The sequence below is a fragment of the Perna viridis genome, chromosome 14 (genome assembly GCF_037379345.1).
Source record: "Perna viridis isolate PV_CMFRI_1.1 ecotype Kerala chromosome 14, ASM3737934v1, whole genome shotgun sequence".
Taxonomy (NCBI): Eukaryota; Metazoa; Mollusca; class Bivalvia; order Mytilida; family Mytilidae; genus Perna; species Perna viridis.
Window position 1 is genome coordinate 12,821,477 of NC_142458.1, and position 22,285 is coordinate 12,843,761.

The 22,285-nt window shown below is 34.0% G+C and overlaps 1 protein-coding gene across 3 annotated transcripts; it reads right to left on the reverse strand.

The window, feature by feature from the left end:
• Positions 1-10,445: 10,445 nt before the first annotated feature.
• On the reverse strand, positions 10,446-18,818 carry LOC148598245 (uncharacterized). 3 transcript variants are annotated; one of them, XM_088561571.1, is made up of 3 exons: positions 18,796-18,818; positions 16,329-16,467; positions 10,446-13,474 (listed from the first exon to the last, which is right to left on the reverse strand). In XM_088561571.1, the coding sequence occupies exons 2-3, from the start codon at positions 16,461-16,463 to the stop codon at positions 12,788-12,790; spliced, it is 822 nt and encodes a 273-aa protein (XP_088417697.1). In that variant the 5' UTR covers positions 16,464-16,467; positions 18,796-18,818; the 3' UTR covers positions 10,446-12,787. The 3 variants fall into 3 exon arrangements, with proteins under 3 accessions (XP_088417697.1, XP_088417695.1, XP_088417696.1); XM_088561569.1 differs by lacking the exon at positions 18,796-18,818 and adding an exon at positions 18,373-18,528; XM_088561570.1 differs by lacking the exon at positions 18,796-18,818 and adding an exon at positions 16,980-17,406.
• Between the last annotated feature and the right edge of the window lie 3,467 nt (positions 18,819-22,285).

Here is a 22,285-nt window from a genome sequence, read left to right on the forward strand (position 1 = left end):
TTTTTATACTGATTGATTTATATAAAACATTTGATACAATGACCTTTTCCGATTTCCACAGACTGATAAAGTCGGTCGATATAAGCCGTTGAATGTATATAAAGGTATGCCAATACGGTATCAGTTTTATTTTTCATTATGAAAAAGATTTCAACGATTAGTTTTTTTGACAAATGTGAATTTACTTAAAAAGGAAAAGAAAAAAATATCAATGGAGGTAATAAACATGTAAGTTCATTGTTGATTGCCTGAATTGCAACGAATATGTTCCGCCAATGTTCCGTAATATAATTCGAACCATACACTTATATCACGAATAACGCATGTAACTAAATTTATCTTTTTTTATAGTACACCATTTTACAATTGATATTTTAAATACAATGAATTTACCATCAACGAGTGCATATTTAATATAAACGATCCTTCTTGCCTCCTACCCATTCAAAATTGTCCCATACCCATTCCAAATTGTCCAATGTCCCATTCCAAATTGCACCATGTCCCACTGCCCCCATGTCCTATTCCTGATTGCCTTGTATTCCATTAAATTGTAAGTTACTGCTTCTAGAATTTGTACAACAAAAAACATTTTTTTCCTGTTATTTTGTCGAAATGGATTGGTCTTAATTAAGACGTCAAACATCTAGGTACGTAATTGAAATATAGACGTAAGCCATTATTTAGATAAGCCAATGTATTTTTGTATACTCCTAGTGTAATTGAAGTCCATGTCGCTCATTTACTTCTTATTCTAGCTGTCATTATTATCTCTTCAGCGATGGATCATTTATATTGTAAAATTACATAGACATAGACGCAATTTCAAATTAGATAAGTTGTACTGATGTCAGCTATTAATGTCGGGGAATATATTTAACTCATTGTCTAGAAAGCATTATTGAACTAATTCTCTGTAGAATTGATGTTTATGTTACATAACCAGGACTGTAAATAACTCGTGTTCCTTAATTTATACACAATAAGAAACCTGATTTTATCTGTCAACAGGCTACTACCTACAAACAAATTTAGGGAATCCTCCGATTTAACAAAGCGTTTTTCGAGCATCGCTTGTGTTCTCTGTCCAAATCACTGACGGTTATTTCTACAAATATGACAGCGTGGTCTGTAAAGATTGTATAGTAATTTGATAAATTTCTATTATACAAAAGCATTCGGTCCCCGCCTTCAAATGACGATAAGGAGTCATACTGATGCTATGTTCGCGGTACCTGGATTACCCGTTAAATGAAATTCAAACTGCTATTTTCTGAAAACATCAAATAGACATGAGACGAACAACAACTTAAATTACAAGAAACAATTGTTCTTAACCATTCTGTACTTGGAATATATTTAGATTTCTGCTCGAATATTGGTTCCCTTGATTACTCTTTAACATATTCACACGTACGATTCGTTTTCATGAAATATAAAATTAATATTGCGTATTGATTATTCTGCAATTACTCTAAAATCTTAAAAGTATGAAGATTTTTTAAAAGAAAACACAACTTTGAAAGAGAGTGTTTTTGCAACAACAGGTAAAAAATAATAACAACAAGAATAAAATGAAATAAAAGAAAAAATCAAATAGATACAAGTATACATCAACTTGAGGAAAAATGTCAAAATGGAGATATAATCTAGTTTATTAGTCCAAATGCTCATAATTTGATGCAGTTTATATTAACCTGATTATTGCTCTGCCTTTGACCTTTTTCAGACATTAGCATCATAATAACGTTAATAGAAAGAGAAAATAACGATTGCTTTTGTTTATTTTAAATGTCTTTCGTACAAAATGTTTTTCTATAAAATGACCTTTTTTAATGTAAGGCACCTTAAAAAACAGTTTGATCAAAATTGTTTAATTAGTATTGGATTTCACCATGCCAGTTTGATATATTGTTGTACTGTTCTTAGATTCAGTTTATATGTAAACTATTTAAACTATTTATTTCGTTGATTTTGTGTTTAAATATAAGTCCTTGTCAAGTTGAAATGTGATGTTGATGTGTATCATTTTAAGACATACTAAATACATCATCATAACATAACATACTAAAAAAGAAAAAAAGCACTTGATTTGATCAATTTATCGATATGAATATTCGTTGAAATACAAATTCGGAATTGTGATTTTGAAATTGATTTCTGACTTGAAATATAAAATCAATCAAACATTAAGAAGCGTGTTTGTCGACTCAAACGTTAATATGATGGTTCGATATACAAAACATTTTTTTTTACAGTTTAGTATTTTCACTTGCTCTTAAAATCAAAACATTCACGAGGATCATTTGTATATAAAAATTCAGTAACGTTCCTCTATCCTTTGATAATACAATCTTAGAGTGAGCCAAGTAACAATGTACAAGTCAACTTTTGATTACATTTTTAAGCCTTAGCGTATAATTTTAAAACATTGACACATATTGAAGCCATGAAGTATTCAAAAACATTTCTGTTTATTAGTTTATCTATTTTTTTTTTTTTTTTTTTCATTTTTCTTAATAAACTATGATCGATGAAAGCGCAATAACCCTGCTTCTACCTTAATACTGTTGGCACGCAATGATCAATCTAGTGTGTAACAAACTAGCGATATTATTATTACATAATTAGTTATTTTTTTTCTGGAATAATTTACATATCAATCAGATATCAGATAATTATTTTCATGACTGCTGATCACTATTTAAATGTAAGTGTTTGTAAGAATCAGGCGAAAGGGACAAGATCAGAAACATGCATGTCAAAAACCCACCGATCGGACAATACATTATTGTCTTTTTGTATTGTAAAATACATAAATGTAGAGTGAATCTGTAAAAGTGCACTTTTTTAGGGGAGAATTATTTTAATTTCATGTGTAAATATAGTTACGAATTTCCTTTTTTTTCTATTTAAATCCTATCTACGGGATGTGGGGTATCTACATCTATTAACTCATTAACTTTAGCTGGCCATTGTCATATTGGTACAAATCGTCACATGACATTGTCAGGGCTTATACAGTGTATGCCGCATTAAAGTAGATGATGCATACATGTTTATTTTTTCTTGGTGAATGTAGAAGCTCCATAACATGAATTCGAACATATCAAGAAACATGGTATACAGGAAAATGTCTGAAAAGTTCTAATTCAAAATATGTAAGTAACACAATATATATGTTTTTGACTTGTGAATCTCAATTTAAAATGTCAAAAGCTGACTGTGAAATGATATGTTTGTCTTTGAATACAGGGATAGCATTCTCATCGTGTTCAAAGTTTTGTAGAAAAAGCTTGATTCAGTCCGTTTTTTGTTGTTTTAAGTTCCTTGAATCCTTTGTTTTGTTTTTATGTATTAGTCTTTGACATAGGATATTTGAATTCAATATACCTGTCTTCTCTGAATGAACAAAACTCACTGCTCCATTTAACATATTTAACATATTGTTCGATAGTTAATGAAGTGTTTGCTACATATGAATTGCTCTTATTGTAAAGTAAAACATACCGTTTGACAACGCGGTTTTAGTCTTCCAAATTGGTTTCACGTATTTACAGTTGGTAGAGTCTTAAGATAGACTCACGAAAGCGTAAAAGGTTGGCCCCGAGTTTTAGAAAAAAAAGTTTTTACATGTACTAACTGTCAAAGACAACTATCAATTAATATTACATCATCTGTGAAACTTTGTAGTTCGTTATTGTAACCTTTATTATCATTTGATTAATTTTCTATAGTATTCAATGAATAATTAATTTACTTCATTTTTTATTTCCCTCTTGTTAAAAATGCTTTGCAAACATTCTTCATTCTGAACACCAGAGAAGTGGCTGTTGCGTCAGAAGCTCGATTACTTACTGTTAAGAAATAGAGAATTAGCAGTGACGGATTACCCAAAGCATGAGTTTCATTGTTGTTCGTGGTGACTGATTACTGGACAGGATTAGATATCTGTTCTCATCAGGCAAAATCTTCACTTCCTACTGTAGTGCAGGCATTTTCATTGCCTCCTTTTTATTGACATCTACCTTACATGGTCAAAATTACTATACTGTGGAATGGTCATTGTTAACTTGGGCATCTATGTTCGTAGATTTATACTTTAATGCAAACCATGAATGGACGCTTACCATTCGTTGAAGCTAAGGACTTATTTTTTTGATACATTTACAGCAAAGGGAAACGCTCGATTTTGTTCAATTGGTACTAATGAATTTCTCTAAAAAGTAGCATGTATGGCATTTATGTCTTGAAGAAATGAAGCTAAAAGGAAAGAATCTGTAAATAGTGATTTTCTTTGGTTTATTATTCAACTACATTTTTGTTGGCGTCATGTAACATGTACTATTCGCAGTATATCCGTCCTTTTTCAGGTAATAAATACTGCGTAAAGCATTCGTACATGTACCTTAAAGTTCATTGCATTGTTGATAACATTGTGATACCTTAAAATCAACTACATTGAAACCTGTCTAAATCGAACCCCATTTTGAATTTGGATTTGGTTGGGTTAAGACAGATCTTTTGGTTAACAAGTTTCAAAACACATGAAGGCAGGTTTTTTTGGGGATGTTTTACGGAATGATATGCATAGATTTTACTGTAGATGGAAAACATGTAAAGTCTTTAAAATCCTGAATTTTATGTTTTTATTCTGAAAATGGATTTCGATCTTATATTTATTTATAAAGCTGTGAGAAGGGTTTTTTTTCAAGGACGAAGGTGAATCGACCAGAACATTGTGTTTGTTTGTTTGTTTGTTTGTTGGGGTTTAACGTCCAAGCAGCAGTATTTCAGCTATATTCAGACGCTGAACATGAAATGGATGATAAAATGAACATAAAATGAAAAAAAAAAGGATGGGTCACAAGGATAATAGGGTCGACAAATTTTGATTGCCACTGGAAAAAGGGGGGGGCGGGTAAGGTCGGGCAATTTAGCCTCCTGTAGCGGAGCGCAAAGGTTCCTACTCCTATCGAATACCACAGCAAGGTTCTTTAACGTGCGAGGAACGTGGCATCTTTCCCAACACGGTGCATCACCATGGTTTGCGGTCAGGTTTTCCGTATTATAGCCTGACAACCCCAGCATGTAACACGCCAGGGGTACCCCATTCCACCACCTGGGGCACACATCCCAGTTGCTCTGTGGGCAGAGCGCCTAACCCCCGGCTAGGTTTCTGAGCACTGTTTAGTCACCTTATACGACAAGCTTACCGCTGCTGCAGGCCTATTCTTTTAACACCCGGACCTGCACGTGGCCAGAACATTGTGTACATTTCGAAAAATATCCGGCTTCACATTCCATTTTATTGATAATTTGATGTTATTATTTTCAAATGCATAACAAATCAATAAAACTGAAATTCAAAATCACAAAAGCAAGCCTTAAAGAATTATAGAATATACTTTACGTACAAAAAAAAAAAAAAAAAAAAAATAGCAAACCACATTAATGACTTCCCAAAGAAAACTTTTCCATTCCTGCAAGTATTCAATAAATGCACTATCAACCAATGTTAATATTGGTTTAACAATTGAACATTTTATTGTTATAAATTGCGTTTAAAACGGTTTCAAATATATTTATAACTTATGCAGATGTTCGTTTTATTCTGCGTTCAGTTTGGATAGGTTCCACTGTAATTGACAAAAACCGGTTTATACAATTCGTTCAATCTAATATCACAATCTACTATACAATCCCTTTTCACCAAGACGATGTATTGAATGCAAATGTTACACCATACGATTATTGCAGTACATTATAATTATTTCGATTCTTTTTCTAGTGCAAATAGTCAGTATGTGTTCATATATACATAAATTTAAAGCAAATCAGAAAAAAAAAATATTTTGATAGTTAGAGGAGAAGGAAGAATTTCACAGATAAATATTTCATGTTGTTGAGTTTGCATCATATAATATCTGAAGTTTAATATTAATATGTCAATGTAAAATTAAATCTTCCTATGCATGTGCACTCACCATCTTTAAAATAAAGCAGGGACATAGTTCTCAGAGTACCCAATATCTAGAAGCGCGCGTGAGAATGAAACACCCATACGATTTTAGCTTAAGCTTACTGTTGTGTGGAGAATGAATTGACCTTCAGGCTGCTTTGGTGCTTTGCTTAAATACAAAAAAGTACCAATCATAAATATAACCACTAATCAGCAGCAAAAGATTTAATTTAAAAATGTACTTTACATCATGTAAAAAGAAATATTTGTTTAAGAGTAATAAAGGGAACCAAAGTTATAGCGGGAATCAAAAGAATGTAATCCAGGGACAGAGACCAGACATGGAAAACAGACACACACAACAAAGAACATGAAGTAACTGAAATCATACATACAAAGTAACAAAAGCAAATGAGCAACTCGACTCCACTAAAAACTGGAAGCATGGACCAGGTGCACCGGTAGGTTAAGCGTCCTCTGCTTTTCTAGGAACACCCGTCCAGTTTAAATTGATAAACATTTATTATAAAATGCCATTATGTAAGGAATGATGGTGAAAGGAAATTTGTTTACTCATGAAAACAGTAGTTAAGTGCATTGTTGAGAACCTATAGGGCATGAAGCAAAGGGTACATCACATAGTGTATGTTGGTGTAAAAGAGTAATCAAGGGAACCAAGACTGTAGGGTAATCAAAAGAATGCAATCCAGGGACAAAGACCAGACACGGAAAACATACATACTCAACAAAGAACATAAAGTAACTAATATCATACACACAAAGCAACAAAATAAAATCTGCTATTTCTAAAAACACCCGCCGTATTGCTCATAAAAAGTCAGGTTCGGATAGTGGAAACAGGAAAGGAAAACGTTGAAAAATTCATGGCGCAAATGGATACACCGTAACGATTCACGAGTTGATAATAACGACCATAAAACTTCTGTACTGATGACTTCAATCTTGTAGCAACATATCCCTGTTGTAGCAGCCTATTTGTTAGAATTCTAGTACGATGCAAAAGTCTGCGTAGTTTCGGCATGCTCTGGCATAACGTGGGAGTTGTGAAGTGAACACTCCATAGGCAGGTGCTGAAGGGGTGTTGCCACAGATGAAAATGTACATTTATATGAATGACAAGTGGATACATTGTGTTTTGCAATTATCACAAATTTATTCATTGCACTAAGTTATAAAATATCTACAAATTACTCCGTAGTCCTTCGTGACCATTAAAAGTTGCTGTATGTAGTAATCATAGTAAAACGCAGATGGAAAGTTGACCCCATCATTTTTACATAGAAATTGACGACCTGTGACGTAAATGTTCGATTGTTCGTCATTGTTATGCCCGAAGGATTTATCAACATACTTGGCTCAAAATGCCTATGCAATACATTATATTTAGATCCGAGAACAGTCACACTATATCTCACAGGATTTGTATGGCAAACTAACTTACTGTTTAATGCTATATGTGAACTACGGCCTACAGCGATATCAGTTATGATATTGTCAATATCTTTCATAATTGTGTTCATTATTATTTTTTAATCCCTTTGTCCTCTACACAGAATAAAAGACATCCCTCATAAAACGTTAATCCTAGAACAGGATACTTTGTTGAAAGAGTTTTTATGATCTGTTTTTTTTTTCTAACTCTATAATAGTGAAGCATTTTTGTTTTGATTTGACACTGCGACGCTTTCATCATCTACAACATCGAGTAAACCCTCCCTTCGGAAGTCAATACATTCCCTCGATGAACCATCTGCATTCAGTATGACTAGTTCTTTTTTGTCATGCTTTAAATTGGTTACCACAATAAGTCCACAAGGTAAAGTATAACAGCCATTATAAAGACCAGGTGTTAAGATAAATTGTTTTTTAAATTCAAGTCTAGTTACACTTTCACGCAACACTGATACAACAGCTTCGTTACACCGATTCAATAAGATATCAACAGGTATGGAAACGTTCTGTTTCGATACTTTTATTTCACCTAGATTTTCAATTCTTCTGATATTAGAATCGACCTCTGAATTTACGTTAAAGGACATGCATATTTCAAATAAGTTTTGAATAATATCTTTTGTGTTATTGAAACGTTCTTCTGCTTCCTTTATGCCCAGGAATATTTGGAAGTTAGATGAAATACTTTCGATGATGTCCTTTTTGTTCTTGAACGTCTGAAATAAGATTTCATTAAGCGTTTGAAATGCACGTAACATGTTCGCATGGTGAGCCTCGTACACATCATTTATCTCGGTAATTGTTTTATCCTTCAGGTTATGGAGATGTCGTATCATTGTCTCGATTCTTGTGGCGACGGATTCTATCAAACGGTCTTTCTGGTCAGCTAACCCATCTAAATTGTCTTTGCAATGTTACATTGCTTGAGGGAGTGCTTCACATATTCCATCTAATTCTAGATAAATCCTTTCATACGCAACAGATGTTTTGACATTATGACCGAGGTCTTTGATTTTCCAAATATTTCGACAAGAAGAGCATTTTTGACATACATGTATTGGGTATTCGTATTATCTGCAATACCGTCCATACGCTGTATTGTGTCTTTCACACAATAGTGAGACATTTCACATGAAAGGAGGTAATTCTTGGTAATATGTTTTTTGAAAAGTTGTATGATTTTTATTTTAGGGATGTGTTTGGTGATTTGCAGAACATTGCGAACACAGAATATCTTTGTATTTCTGACACCACTCGACACTTAATATTATTCTGTTTTCACGTTTACAAACTGTACATTTTAACAGCAATTTGGGCTGCAAATACAAAATAAATGTGTCCATATGAAACTGCTACAGGATTTTTTTCTCATTCTACAATGATAGTAGCTTGAAAAGTTTAAAATTGTTTCCTTCTTTTATTACCTTTGACTTGAAAATATTTACAGGTCTAGTGTCTGCCTGACAGGAAGTGATTTGCTATGGAAATACAGAAGTTACGAATGTGGGAAAAATCAACTTGCAGATAAGTCACCCAAAGTCCGCATACAATGAAGATATTATTGTTTCTCATTCTGCAATGAAAGTAGCTTGAAGAGTTTTCAATTGTTTCATTCCTTTTTGATCTTTGACCTGAAAATCACTAGGGGTCTAATGTCTGTCTGACTTAAAGTGATTTGCTGTGCAAATACAGAAGTTACTAATGTGGGACAAATCGACTCGTAAATAAAAAGTCGTCCAAAGACCTCCAGGGCAACAGTAATCAATGGAACCAAGGTTATAGCGTAGAGAGACCAAAAGAGGATAACACAGATTTATAGTTTTCCACAATCTCTTCTTTGGAGAGTGTGGTAGCAGTATAGGTCTTATTACTGCTATTATTGTCTACGTCTAGCTCTGGTAATAAACATTTGATGTAAAACGTTTTGCAGACAAAAACTATGTTGCTTTGGGCTTTGTCTGCTGGTATGACAACATATTTGTCATGTATAGTAGACAATGTTTTAGTTACATCGGGGTCTTTGAAAACTGAAGTACTTTTGGCACTCATTGACCTGCTTGAAACTTTCATTCGTTTCAAAATTAAAGACCTCACGGCCTTTAACCACTCTGACAGGGAATCAATGTCTTCTTGTTCTCGTTTTATCAATTTACTAGCATAGTCATCGACTCAACGGCATCCATAACAACTTTAAAGTTATAATTCCAATTTATGGAGCGTGGTTCACGGTACTTCAGACCTTTAGAAAGGATATTACGCAGAGATTCGTTTTTGATGATGGTTAAATGTCCCGTAACGGCGTGACCAGAAGGACCATATTTGAATGGAGAGTTTGTGCAAGAACAGTCAGGTGGTTTAGCCTTGAAGTCCTCAATCTCGAGGTTCTGAATAGCATTTTATAACTGGAAATTTTGGATGCAATCAGTGAAGTAGAAGAATATGAAATAATTGGTGGAAAAGATGAAACCAAAATTATCAAAAATTGAATGCTTGTAGCTTAATTGTCATACACACAGAGAACCTATCTTGATTTTGCTATATTTCCGTACTTAACTGTTATAGTTTTCCTTTCCTCTATTGTCTACCCGGATTTGACTTTTTAACTCGGTGGGTGTTTCTAGACAACCAAAGGACGCTTACACTACAGGTCCATGCTCCCATTTCTGCTAAAATATTTGTTTCCTTGATTATTCTTAACTGTTTTATTGAAGCTATATGTTCAGTAAATTCTTTACTAAAGCCCGGAAGTTACCAATTGTGATTTCAAGTTCATCATTATTTCTTCAAAAGTATTTTTTATCCTTTTGAAACGAGTGTGTTTTAAAAAAACAACTTTCAGATCTGACAGGATTGAAGTTGTATTTTTCTATCGATAGATTATAGTGAATGGTCCAAACAGAATTAAAACACAATATTAAAGCGAAAAATAAAACATTTCCTCTATTCTTCTTGCCAACGATACCAGTAAGTGCAATCTCGAAAAAGTTTCTTATTTATTTAATTTACGACATTGAATCATAAATGGTTTATTGATTTATAATATGCCCTTAATTTATGGTTATACAAATGGCAAATAAATACACAGGGAAGAATAACAAAATAAAACCATGTGCAAAGTTATATGATTTCGAATATCTTATAACAGATATTATTTTACATCTATCGTTTTTGCAGCAACAACAAAAAAAAAGATGAAACACAAGTAAAGGACATTTTATGAAATACAACACAATTATGTCAACTATTATAATAAAGCATGAATATTTTTATAGTTTCTTAACCACTTGTTATACAAACACAGTTGATGATGACGCGTGTGTGTGTGTGTGTGTGTGTGTGTGTGGTACTGTTACAATTTGGCGTCAACTAGCATTCTCATATACCTTTGTGTGATCATGACCTTTTTTGATAATATAAACAATCCGTTTGGTACTACATGTTTGTAAACACATAATGAGGATCGTGTGATAACAACCACTTTATAAAACTGTTGCTTGCTCAGTATCGTGATGTTAGTCATAATAAAAGAACCAGGTAAAGAAAAAAAATGATACCCGCCTTTCTGAAAACCTAATCCCTGGTATAATGTCGAGATATACATGCATACTATCTGCAGATCAAAAATCAATATTCAATAGTAACGCAGAAAATCGTAATTGTGGCTAGGTTATATCAGGTTTCCTTGGAGTGCAAAAAATAATAATTAGTCATATAATCTGATTTATAATTGAATGCAATAAATAGTCTTTTTTCATTTTAACGGATAGCAAGTTTTTTCCAAAGAACGTAACTCACCAACACAGGGCAACCCGGTTGACGGTATCAATGGGAAAAGAAAGAAGAGTAAACATGTTTCGCTAATATTTAAGCCATGTTCGCGTCGGTAAGTACTTAAATGATCTAACATAACTATTGAAAAATATCAAAGTGCTTGTCACAACCCCAATAAACATTGGAATTCGAAGTCTACTGCTGTTTATTGTTCAAATCGGACAGTTAACTATGAGAAATATGATTCCTCCGTTTTCGTTTATTTTTTTTTTCTATGACAGACAGCACATGACAGACAGGTGCACGCCATCGTGTATGTCATGGTATAATAGTCAGTCGCAAAACACAAAGTAAAATTAGTCCAGTAAAGTTCAGATGGTCAATGAATAAATTAATGCAATTTTGTGTACGCATGTCCACATCTTTGTATGACAATATATGTTTAATAATTCAAATTATACAAAAACTTGAATTAATTACTAAATAATGGAATTATCGGGGTGATTACTGTTAATTGCTAGTGGTTACTAGTAATTGGCGCCCAGTAATACGACACATATTTCATGCAAATTACTCTTGACTATTATTGTAATTCCACACCGTTCGCTGTAAAACGAAAGGAATACGTTCTTACATTCCTCATCAATTGAAGATCTGGGATATCTTCCACTCTTGTGAGAATTAACTTGTCTTTTCACTGGTCCACTGCGTTCTACTTGTGAAAAGACAGAATTTCTCACATTCGTGGAAGAAATCCCAGAGTTTCAATACTGACTCTTGTAAGAATCTATTATACTTAACCGATACTGCTGGTAACAGAAATCTGTTATCAACATTTTGCTCGTGACTAGACGTATTGCTAAGTCGCTCCAGTATACACTTGTATCTGCTTGAGTTTATATAAATTTATAATTTGCATGCATCAAGCGAGATAACTCTATTTCAGAAGAATTCATATTTCACTATTTTACAAGTATTGTGTGAACACGGATATATTCAACAAAAGTGAAGGTAAAAACTGGTGGAGAAAAACATCATTGCATGAGTATGGAACTTGATTCGACAATTGTCATTTCATGGATGTTTGAGAAATCCGGGACGGAATGAAATTAGAACTATTGTTTGGCACTTTATATACATGTTTCTTTCTGTTTATGCATCGTTGATAATACAAATGATCATTATTTCATTTTCATGCAAATAAATGGGGAATATGAATTATATAACAGCTTTTGTAATAACATTAATCATAAAATATCCATCGTTTAACTACAATATGATTCTGAAAATAAAAAGTATGTTCACGTGAAAATCAAACCTAATATATAAAATACAGCACATACATGTGCATTGTAACATAGTTGTAAATGGAGAAATACACCAAATATAGCTCTCATTACCGTTTAAAAAAGTGAGCAATTTTAGATTATTAATTTTAGTCATCCCTTCATTTTTTTCTTGTTCTAATAACGGTTGAAGATCCATGCAATTCAGTTCGACGCTTAGAGTAGTTAACCACGTATATCACAGGCATCAGCTTATACGATTTTGGTACATGTGCAGACATGTATATACTAAGTTTTATCCAAACGTTGAAAATGAACTGTGTCTTCGTCTACATTTACTGTAACATACATTACATAATCCTCCGATTCCAGATTTTTTCAATGTCTCTAGTCTTTGCTTCAAAACAGCATTTTGATATTCTAAATGACTAATTGCGGAATCTTTTATTCTTATGTCTTTTTCTAAGTATTTTGCCGCTTCTTTTTCATTGATGATTTCCTGTTTAAGCACCCGCATATTATTCCATGGAACTTTTAGTTTCGTAATTTTTTCTTTCAAGTTTTCTATCGATTGTTTGTATTGGACAATTTTATCTTCAAGCACAACACATAGCGCCATATTGCACACTTCTATCGGGTCCACGCCGAGATGACTGTAACTTAACGTCTGCATTTTATCCAAAAGACCGGAAACTGCGTCTACACATGCTAAAGATTCTTTGGCGGTTTTTGGCACTTTGCATTCTTTTGCTTCCGGTCCAAGTACCATAGGAGTTATTTGTTTATTCACTACACTCGATAATCCTTCATTGTACTGTTTGGTAAAAGAAGTCTTTTCCTTAATGAATTCTCTGAGCAAATGACTAGATAGCCAAGGGTATTCATTTTGTATTGCATGTATAAACCGTAAACAGCAGCCGTCTTCCTGTTGTGGCAGGATTTGTAGTAATACCGTCATCCGTTGACTCCGTGTAGTCCCTTTCTAAAACGGAAATTATTTCGCCATTAAACAACATTTTAGTTTACACAAAAATAAGACACTGTAACTAATAGATAAACATTTAAATTATTTTAAAAATTTCCTTTCGATTTTGTTGTTTGTTTGTTTGTATGTTGTTTTTTCTTTTGTTTTTGTTTCGTTTCGTTTCGTTTCGTTTCGTTTTGTGTTTTGTTTGGTTTTTTGTTTTGTTTTTGTTTTGTTTGGTTTTTGTTTGTTTTGTTTTTTGTTTTTGTTTTGTTTTGTTTTGTTTTGTTTGTTTGTTTGTTTGTTTTTCGTTTTTCGTTTTTTATTTATTTATTTATTTATTTATTTTTTTTTTTGGGGGGGGGCGGGGTATACATTTACTTTTGTCTTGTTTTCTACGCTGAGCTTAACATTATAATTATCACAAAACAAAATAGTCTGCTAAGAGTATTCAGAGTAATTTACATTTATTAACTGGTAAATCTAATGACATCGTGACGCGTATTGTACAATGTACATCTTGGCGCCATGAAATAAATGTCAACGCTATCCCTAGAAAGATTGTAACTCATCCAAACTGTTTATATGCAAATTCCACAAACCTCATTGTTCAGTTACAAAAATCATTGTTAAATAAATATAATGCTTTCAAATCAATCTGATGTCGGATGTTTTTGGAAATAGTCAAAGTAAATTAATTGGAGCCGCCAATTCTGACTTTCTATTATTATGTAACATATTGTATTTCTACATAAGCATTTATCTGAAAATTCTTAACTACATAAACTAACCAGCTGAGTGACTTTATTTGCAATTCTATTTTACGGTTCCATTCATTCTGTTGAAAAATCAATGTTGTATTGTTATCCATTTTCTGTACGCGTGATAGTTTATAACTTTTGCATCTATATTTATTTGACTTTAAGTAATTGCATCTTCAATATTTCATTGAAATTATCTTTTCATACGTAACTCCTGGAAAATTTTCAATACTGATGTGCAACATACAGATGAGATCTGTTCTAGCATATCAGGGGAATTGTCAGAAGAGCCGGCTATAGGACGCAGAATAGTTCTAGATCAGCCTCTCTGACAGTTCTGCTAACAGAACCACCTCTAAGAGAACAGTTCTGAAACTAGAGTCAGCTCTTTTGGCAGTTCTAGTGATGGCTCTCCTGAGAGTCAGCCTGAACTGATCTTCTCTGTATAATACAGAAACTAGTATTCATAGTTCTTTATGCACATTCTTGGATATTGAGAGCACATGAAAGGGGCTAGCCAATATAGATGTTATGTACATGTAGATAATGATTTATCAATTGTATTCTGATTCTGTCTTTGTCACGATGAAACCCCAGTTAAGTTTGTTTTTTGTTTTTTGTTTTTTGTTTTTGTTTGTTTTTGTTTTTGTTTTTGTTTTTTAATTTGACCACTTAAATTCCTTTTTTAGCGATAGCGAGGGGCTTACAGACGGTCATATTTTAAAGCTACATATTAGCTTAATTGAATGATGCTGATTTTTGTTACAGTAATAATTAACAATTATGCTAAATAACCCTTTTTGTGGCTTCTCATAACTCTAAGCCAAAAACACTCACCTATACTTCTACGAATAGAGAGATCGAAACAGGGCGAAAAATTTCAACGATTATATATTTATAATGCGCCCAAACATGCATCTGTCTACATATAGAATACATTGAACAAATACAAAATGCAGTTCAGATGACATTTAGGTGATCAAGCTTTACATAGAGTACATGCATATAACGGAAACTCATGCATTACGGATATTGGTACATGTACGACTTGGAAAAAGTCTCACATGATTCTTCCAAACAATTTACCTCAATCTTTTTTAAAATTTATTTAAAAAAATACTCCCTGTCCTTTCCAGAAAGAATATCTAAAAATTATATATATTTTGCATGAATACAAAATGTACAACCTTATTGATTCTTTGTCATTTGAAACAAAACAAACATAATATTGATGTTTCATGTGTACATGTACATGTATCACTGTTACATCGTAATCTACGTGATAGCATGTATGACAATAGAAGAAGGAACAAATGCAGATAAGATCAGTTCTAACCTATAAGGGAACCGTCAGAAGAGTCGGCTCTAGGACAGTTTTTAAAGAGTCATAAAACAGTCCTAGAGCCAGCTCTTCTGACAGTTCTGTTAGCAGAACCGGCTCTGCGAGAACAGTTCTGCTACTAAAACGAGATCGCTTATCTGACAGTTTTAGTAGGATACCCAGGGCTATGATAACAGTTCTACTAGTAGAGCAGACTGTTCCATAATTGTCCAATGAATGTTCTAAATCTGTCATACAGCTGTTTTTCTCACACTTATGTACGGTGAAACGTAGCAGATACACCATCGTATAACCTTTATAAACACACTAACGGTCTTCAATACATGTAATCATACCTTCAAGTAAGCTCTGAGAGGCCCAGACAACACGAGAAATCAAATCCACGGTAGCAGTACGATTGTACTCCTTCAAAATAGACTAAAAGGTCAAATAACGACACGAAGACACTTTGAATGACAAACATTTCAAACGCTATTGACTTTAGGGCGTAATGATTGACTATTAATTAAGCGCAGCAGGCAACTTGGAAATAGTAGACAAACATCGGAAAGTGACAAAATTGGCAACGAGATGACACCACTAAACACGCGTTATTTATCAATCATTTTTGGAAAATTTTGAATTTGATCTTGAACTTGTTATCACAGGGCAATAAATCGTGCGATAAAAACCAAAAGTACTTTTGTTCATTAATATATACATATGTAATTGAACTCAGTTAAAAAAATAAAGCAAGTTTTCCGGCATTTCTAAATAGTAGACCACTCACCGAGATCTGTATCCTCTGTTCAGCATCAACTACTTTACATCGCTCCAAGTGTGACAAAAATGTAGAATTCGGAACCAGATCTCGAAGAAGGGCGTGATGACACTTTTTCAGTGCCCTCTTTTCATACACGTACATCCTTCTGTGAAGAAATCAAATTGTTAGTTTGTATGCATTCAAATTATATATAATGCAGTGTACATTGGCACTGGACTGCATGTGCGCCTATTAAAAATAGTTTCTACTGACAAAAATTTGCTTCCATTATTTGTCGTTAACTTCGTACACTTAGATAATAGAATGTTAATGGTATCATGTATTATGGCGATTAATTTGTCAATTTTAGTGTATTGTGTCTATGGCTTACTTAATAAAAAAAAGGGCGATGTTAGATCGAATATCTTGAAATAAATACACAGTTCACAACATTTGCAGCGTACAATGATTTAGATATTGAGGACATACGTGTAAGGACAGAAAGCAGATGTCAAAAGAGCCATGAGCAAGATCTGGAAGCTCAGAATACAAATGTCACCCACGCCAAACATCCGTTCCCTTTTCTCACACACTCTATTTACAAACGACAGAACAATTAACTTTCAATATTTTCGGAGTAAACTTCGCTTCGCGTATTCAAAGTAACAATTTTCCTACCCCAATGGACCTACAAACTCTTTATGATTTTCTCTTGCTACAGTTGTACATGTACGTGCAGACCTGTGAATTTAACACAATCTTATTGCTAAGCTACGCCAAGTATGAAACATGAATTGCCTGTGTTTAAGCATCCAAACTTCCTTTTTCAACGAAAACACAAGGTCACAACTGAAATCATTCCACGAATAGCACTCCAATAACAGTGATAAACTATATGCCTTTAAGTACAAATTATTCAAATCGAAGGCGTAGCGTGTTCTGAATCCATTTTACTACAAGTTCCTTTCAAACTCGTCCTTTAAAACTTATTTAAATCTTCAAATTTGCATTATTGACTATTTCACAGCTACAAAACGTAAACAGTTTATACATGTTACGAAGTGGTATTATAATCTGCACAACAATGTCGGGTCGAGAGAAACGCGTTCTTTAGATAATACTTTGTAACGGATTAAGAGATCAATTTAAAAGCCTTGTTTGAAAAGTTTTGTAATGATCTTTCTATCGAAAAACCAATAAGTTATTAGAGTAAGGTAAATCCGTCAATAAAGAAGATAATATGTCATCCTGTTGGCTTTTATTGATTACCGTGGATGCGTTGAAATAGTTTCTGAATTACCGTTGATGCGTCGCTAGTTGTCAATAAATACATTTGAATTTCACGAGAGATTACTTGTACGCGTTGATCAGAAAAGATATTAAGAGGAAGTACGATGAAGAGGTACACGCATTTTACAAATGGAAAAATTCGAATCGTTAAATCAACACATCCACTTCTTCCACTCCTCTTATCATTCGAGCTGGTTGTCTCTTTTTTTTCTATTGTAGTAGACACAAAGACAGATTACCCGACCACCGTTTTTTTCGTTTAATTGTCCAAAACGGGTCCAATTTTTTTTTTTTGCGATATAAGTTACGATACATTACAACTAGAAAATATCCCACTTTATTGAAATGCAAACACTTACTGTTTTATGTGAAATCTTAACTGCATGAGAAGAATGATATATGAATGGAAAAAAAAATTAAAACGAAAAAGATCATGCTAATTGAAACAGAAAACTGGTGAAAAAATCTGACTCTGGTAGTCGAATCGTGTATTTTCATGTATATAATCCTGCTTTTCGTTTGAAAGAAATTCCATTATGGTTACAATTTCTTGCGGCAATTTTTTTTTGAAATATCATGTAAAATTGTAGATAAAAAGTTTGTTTTTATGTGGCAAATTTTCTTGAAATTTCATGCAAAAAGGCTTTAAAATTGATAAAAAAAAGTCCGCCCCAACTCGGTAACAACAGCTGCCGCATTCAAAGCTTAGGTGTAGTAAATGTTATTCCATTCGGAAACCAACAATGCGGTTGGGGGGATTGAATTAAAAAAAAATTCCTACCTTCTTTAGTGTTCCATTTATTCATGGATAGCCTTACACTGCATATGACAGATTTGACATTAATAAGTCAATCGCTTATAATCAATAATCGATAGATTAGAACCATTTCCGTACTAAAGCCATACTAAGATAAAGCAATATTTGCAATCTTGAGACCATTAGAGTGTTTACCAGCCAAAATATCTGAGGGTCATGATGGTGAAACCATTGCCAAGCAATGTGTAAAATTACATTGAAGTTTTAAACTTTGTATATGTATTTCTTATAGTTGTCTGTTTTAGAATTTTGGTATCTGCTCTAAAATTCGAGTGACGTCCGGTCACCTACCATTCTTCAAGCTTCGCGAAGCAGTAGATATTTATCTAAACTTGCAACATAAATATGATTGCTATTTTTGTAGTTTCTAACTAATATAGGACTTACAAAGAGCATTTAAATGAGACATCGTATGAATTCGGAAAACGTCTCGTACATGTATATTTATTCAAACTTCAAAACAGCGAATATCGTTACGTAGAGATTTATATTTAATCGGTTCATCCTGACAAAAAACCGTTGCTCCTTCGGCCTACATATACTATCCTGTAGACTGTGACGGTATGAGGATGATATAGAGTACGGAGGAATTGGAGGGTTAGTTTTAATGTGCTTTATTAGAAGTGATTGAAAGTAGAAGTAAACACTGTATAAAATGTAGCGCTATATTTTTACTTATACATAGGCGATATTATAATATGATGTGAATCACCAGCGTGAATATGTCATTGGAGTACTCTGCAGGATATTTCTTATAACTTTTTCGATAGGTCAATCTATAAGCTAAGCCTCCTGACAGATCCCATTCAAGACAAATGCTGTTGGCCACTTCAGAACATGAGGTCATAGGATATCCCATGCAGGACCGATTCGGGGGTCTACGCCAGTTCAGTTCAAGTCACTCTAGTGATACTAATACAATGCAGATACTTATATATTGCCCCTTGCTTTGATAATGTTTTAGTTTTCCCTACACACTGTGCACTTTGATAACAACACGGTGATTAGAGGTTGTGGAATCCTTTTACACTTTTTTTCGAAAACAACAATCGAGTAATATTAACAAAAAAAATGAATATTTCTTCTAAACTCCACCCTCCTCAAGAGCCTCACTTTCACCGTTTAGTCTGCAAACACCATAATTTAAACCAAAAATGTGATAAAAGTCTTCAAGTTTATTCATTGTTTGTTTGAACAACTTTCTTTAAATGGCAAACAGTAGTCCACCGTGAGAAGACAACGGCTCGACCGCCCCGTTAGTTTTATTATTTCAAACAGGTCATTAAAACACACCATGTTTGGTTAATACAAATTACATGCTATATACCACCAAAATACTCAAAGTTTATTTAGGAATGTGAGAAACAGTAAATACAAAAGTATTGTAAACAAATGTACATATAATTAATGTTTGGTTTTAAAGTTTGAAAAGTTTGCGAATAGCACTTACAATCAATCCGAATTAGGTATTGTCTTTGGATTGCACTTTTACACAATATTTCTCATTATAATAGTTCAACCAAACTTGACTTATGGTGACCATAAGATATATGGATAAAAACAGGATACAATCTTTAATTTGTATAATGTACGTGTTGTTAAGGGCCCCGTGCAGGTCCGAGTGTTGAAAGAATAGGCCAGCAGCAGCGCTAAGCTTGTCGTAAAAGGCGCCTAAATAGTGCTCAGAAACCTAGCTGGGGGCTAGGCGCTCTGCCCATAGAGCAACCGGGATGTGTGCCCCAGGTGGTGGAATGGGGTATCCCTGGCGTGTTACATGCTGGGGTTGTCAGGCTATAATACGGAAAACCTAACCGCAAACCACAGTGGTGCACCGTATTGGGAAAGATGCAACGTTCCTCGCACGTGAAAGAACCCTGTTGTGATATTCGATAGGAGAAGGAACCTTTGACCTCCGCCACAGGAGGCTAAATTGCCCGACTTTACCCATCCCTCCCTTTTATCTTGTGGTAATCAAAATTTATCTACCCTTTTATCCTTGTGTCCCATCCCTTTTTTTCATTTCATCATCATCATCATTTCATGTTCATTTTATCACCCCTTTCATGTTCATCGCCTGAATATAGCTGAAATACAGCTGCTCGGGCGTTAAACCCCAACAATCAATCAATCAACCCTGGTGTGTTACATGCTGGGATTGTCAGGCTATAATACGGAAACCCTGACCGCAAACCATAGTGGTGCACCGTGTTGGGAAAGATGCCACGTTCCTCGCACGTTAAAGAACCCTGTTGTGGTATTCAATAGGAAAAGAGAGAGAACATTTACGCTCCGCCACAGGAGGCTAAATTGCCCGACCCTACCCATCCCTCCCTTTTTCACGTGGCAATCAAAATTTGTTGACTATTATCCTCGTGTCCCATCCCTTTTTTCATTTCATCATCATCATTTCATGTTATCATCTATTTCATGTTCATCGTCTGAATATAGCTGAAATATTACTGTTCGGGCTAAAAGGGGCGGGGAACCAAAATTTTAGTAGTTTCCGGTCCGACTGTACAGGTATGCAATACATTGCAGCTCCATCATCAAAGAGAGATAACTCACTTTTCTCTGATCATTATATTGTAATTTTGTACTGTCTTTCCTGCGTCCCCTGACACATTTAAGACAAAGGAACGGACGGTCAATTAGCCTTCAATAGGCTATCAACTATGTGCCAACATTGTTTAATTCAATCCGTTCGTTCAGTTTTTCTGTGCATGGATCATTATTTTTCAATTTTGCAAGGTTCCAGCACATATACGTATCACCTAACATTTTGGAACTGAATTGTATACTTTTTCACTTTTATCCTTGGAGCATACAAATCATTCATTGGTTCGGGTTCGACGACGTTGTTTGTTTCAAGTTTTTGTTTCAAAAATCGATTCGTATAAAACTTGGATTTTCATTGTCAATTCCATTTTACTCTGAAATTATAAATAAAAGTATGTACAACATAAACCAACGGAAGATTGAAACCTGTGTTAATTTTTAGATTTTATTAATGACACCATAGGTTTTTGTTAAGTGTGGTTATTGTAATGTCACGTGTTTGAAGTATTCTAATTAAAAATTAAACACAAAAACACATCATAATTCAAATTTGCAAGACAATCAGTCGTCAACCTTGCGACGCTTTTTCTTGAACCTATGGGTCATTTGAGTAACCATTTGAACGGCGATTTTTGATATTAAAAAAGGAGAAGGGTTTGGACATTTATTCGGAGTCAAACATTAAGTCCGGATCAGATGATTCATGTATTGATTTGAAAGGTTCAAAATGTTTTTCTCCCGTCTTCGAGTTCAAGTTAAAATTATTTCTCTTTGAAAAGATCTGTCAAAATGATTTTCCTACCCACCCATCAACTTCACGACAAACGTAATAACTTTTCATTCACAATTGTCAACTTTCCTTTCATCTGTGGCAACATCCCTTTAGCACCTGCGTATTGAGTGTTCATATCACAACTCATAAGTTATGCCAGAGCTTGCCGAAACTACACAGACTTTTTCTATCTCACTAGACTTATAATAAGTAGGGTTCAAGAACAGGGTTATGTTGCTACCATATTGAGTCATCACTACAGAAGTTTTATGGTTGTCATCATGAACTCGTGGATCGTTACGGTGTATCCATCTGCGCCATGAAAACTGATTTGTTCAAGGTGCCATAGTTTTCATTTCCTCTTTCGACTGCGGTAATCCCGGACGACTTTTATGAGCAACTCGGCGGGTGTTTCTAGAAAAGCAGAGGACGCTGCAGTGCCTTACCGGCGCACCTAGTCCATGCTCCCAGGTTTTAGTGGAGTTCAAGTTGCTCATTTGCTTTTGTTACTTTGTATGAATTATTTCAGTTACTTTATGTTCTTTGTTG